General features: G+C 40.2%; 1 protein-coding gene across 1 annotated transcript; it reads right to left on the bottom strand.

The window, feature by feature from the left end:
• Positions 1 to 736: 736 nt before the first annotated feature.
• LOC138157294 (olfactory receptor 6B2-like) lies at positions 737 to 1678 on the bottom strand. The gene has a single exon (XM_069082826.1). It carries the CDS (start codon positions 1676 to 1678, stop codon positions 737 to 739), a length of 942 nt encoding a protein of 313 aa, XP_068938927.1.
• Between the last annotated feature and the right edge of the window lie 423 nt (positions 1679 to 2101).

Below are 2101 nucleotides of genomic sequence, written 5' to 3' on the forward strand. Positions count from 1 at the left end.
GGTAGGGGGAGCTCTTGGTTGAAGAAACTCTACCAAAGCTGCTTGAAACCATTTTCTGAATGTGGTCAGTTTGTAGTTTTAGAGACTCTTCTAGAGAATTGAGAGAGTACTGGTCACACAGTCAGTTGTGTGAAATCAGAATTGAACCTAAATCTTTTTTTATCCAAGGCTTGTTCCTAGTGATATCAAACTTAGATGGAAAGGGATCACTGCAGGCTGAATATTTACTTAGAGAATCACAAATTAGCATTATCTATATTGTGTTATATTTTTATTTATTTTGTTAAACATTTCCCAATTATACTTCAATCTTGTTCAGGTCACACTCAGCCAGGCTGCTGGTTTGACACCTCTGGATACCATGCTGACTCTCTTCATAATTAGCAAGTTTTAAAACAAGCTTGTGGTCCAGCAAAATAAATTCCCAAATTAGTTATGTCATATGTATGTCACAGTGACCCTAGGCAAGTTGCTTAATCCTGTTTGCCTCAGTTTTTTATCTGTAAAATGAGCTGGAGAAGGCAATGGCAAACCCACTCCAGCATCTTTGCCAAGAAAATCCCCAGTGGGATCATGAAGAGTCAGACATGACTGCAAAAGGATTGAAAATAGCAAAATTAAATCATCATCACTACAACCACCACCACCACTACTACTACCAGTTACGTAATATGGTTATAGATGTTTTAGTCACAGTTAAGGTCTTGAGATATTTTATTCTTGGATAGTATAGGCTTCACTTTTCAAGAGTATGAGCTAGGCCCATAGTTTTTTTCAGGGAATTCTTGAACTCTGTATTTCTCAGGCAATAGATCAGAGGATTCACAATTGGGGTTACAACAGTGTAAATGGCTGAAATCAGTTTGTTGGAACTCCTTTGGTCAATGGCCTGGGGACGGACATACATGAAAATCAAGGCTGTATAGAAAATGATCACAACAACGAGATGGGAAGCACATGTAGAGAAGGCTTTCCAGCGGCCTGTGGATGATGGGATTCGGATGACAGCTGAAGAGATATAGCCATATGACAGCATAGTGGAAATGAGTGGGAACACCAGAATGATGAATCCCAGGACAAAGTCTACAAGTTCAGCTGTTGAGAAGTCTGTGCAAGCTAGTTTAAGGATAGGGGAGACATCACAGAAAAAGTGATTAATGACACTAGAACCACAGAATGTAGCATGAGAGATGAAGTAGACCTTGATCACAGAAATGATGAAGGCAATTGCATAGGAAAAGGCCACCAGTTGCACACATAGCCTTGTGGTCATAATTACGCCATACCGGAGTGGGTAACAGATAGCCACATAGCGGTCATAGGCCATGGAGGCCAGAAGGACACACTCAGTGCATATCAGAGAAATGAAGAAGTACAGTTGGGTCATGCATCCAACAAATGATATATTTTTTTGCTGAAAGAGAAAACCACTCAGCATCTTGGGAATGATGTCAGAGACATACCAAACTTCCAGGAATGACATATTGCTTAGGAAATAGTACATAGGCTTATGAAGAGAGGTATTGACCCAGACAGTGAAGATGATAATGAAGTTTTCCATCAAAACAAAGAGATAAACAAAAAGGAAGAGAAAGAAAAGCAGATACTGGAGCTGTGGGGCTGTGGGGAAGCCCAGGAGAATGAATTCGCGGATGTTGCTGATGTTCTTTCCCCTCATTCTGCTTCACTTGAGGGTTCTAGATCTGGAAAATAAAAATCACCATACACAACATAGAATACTGAAGGTTAGGTGGTCAGAAGAGAGAGTCAATGAAAAACCCTCTGCTATGCTTTGTTAAATTAAATTTCAAAGTCCAAATTCCTGGGTGATATGATCAGGTGGGAAGAGCTTTCCCCTATCCAGGGATTTCCTTCTTCATTGGCTGATGCCTTTCTTTTCTTCAATACTGTATGCCATTGTTATCTCAATTCACCCCAAACAGATGGTGTATTGCAGTTTGCCTATCAGTGGATGCCAGACAGAGTTTCAATGATAAATGATCTAAACCTCCAAAATAATCAGCCTCTCTACAGGAAATATCTGAGACACTAAAAGGTGCAAATTCTTGTCTGAGAAAGTGTTTGAAGAAAGTGGCCTGGG

Source organism: Petaurus breviceps, unplaced genomic scaffold, assembly GCF_028583685.1.
Source record: "Petaurus breviceps papuanus isolate PSGF00001 unplaced genomic scaffold, PetGlider_PUasm1.0 171, whole genome shotgun sequence".
Lineage (NCBI taxonomy): Eukaryota > Metazoa > Chordata > Mammalia > Diprotodontia > Petauridae > Petaurus > Petaurus breviceps.

Excerpts from the sequence above, each read along its gene's own strand:
- LOC138157294 (XM_069082826.1), bottom strand. The coding sequence starts at position 1,678 with ATGAGGGGAAAGAACATCAGCAACATCCGCGAATTCATTCTCCTGGGC.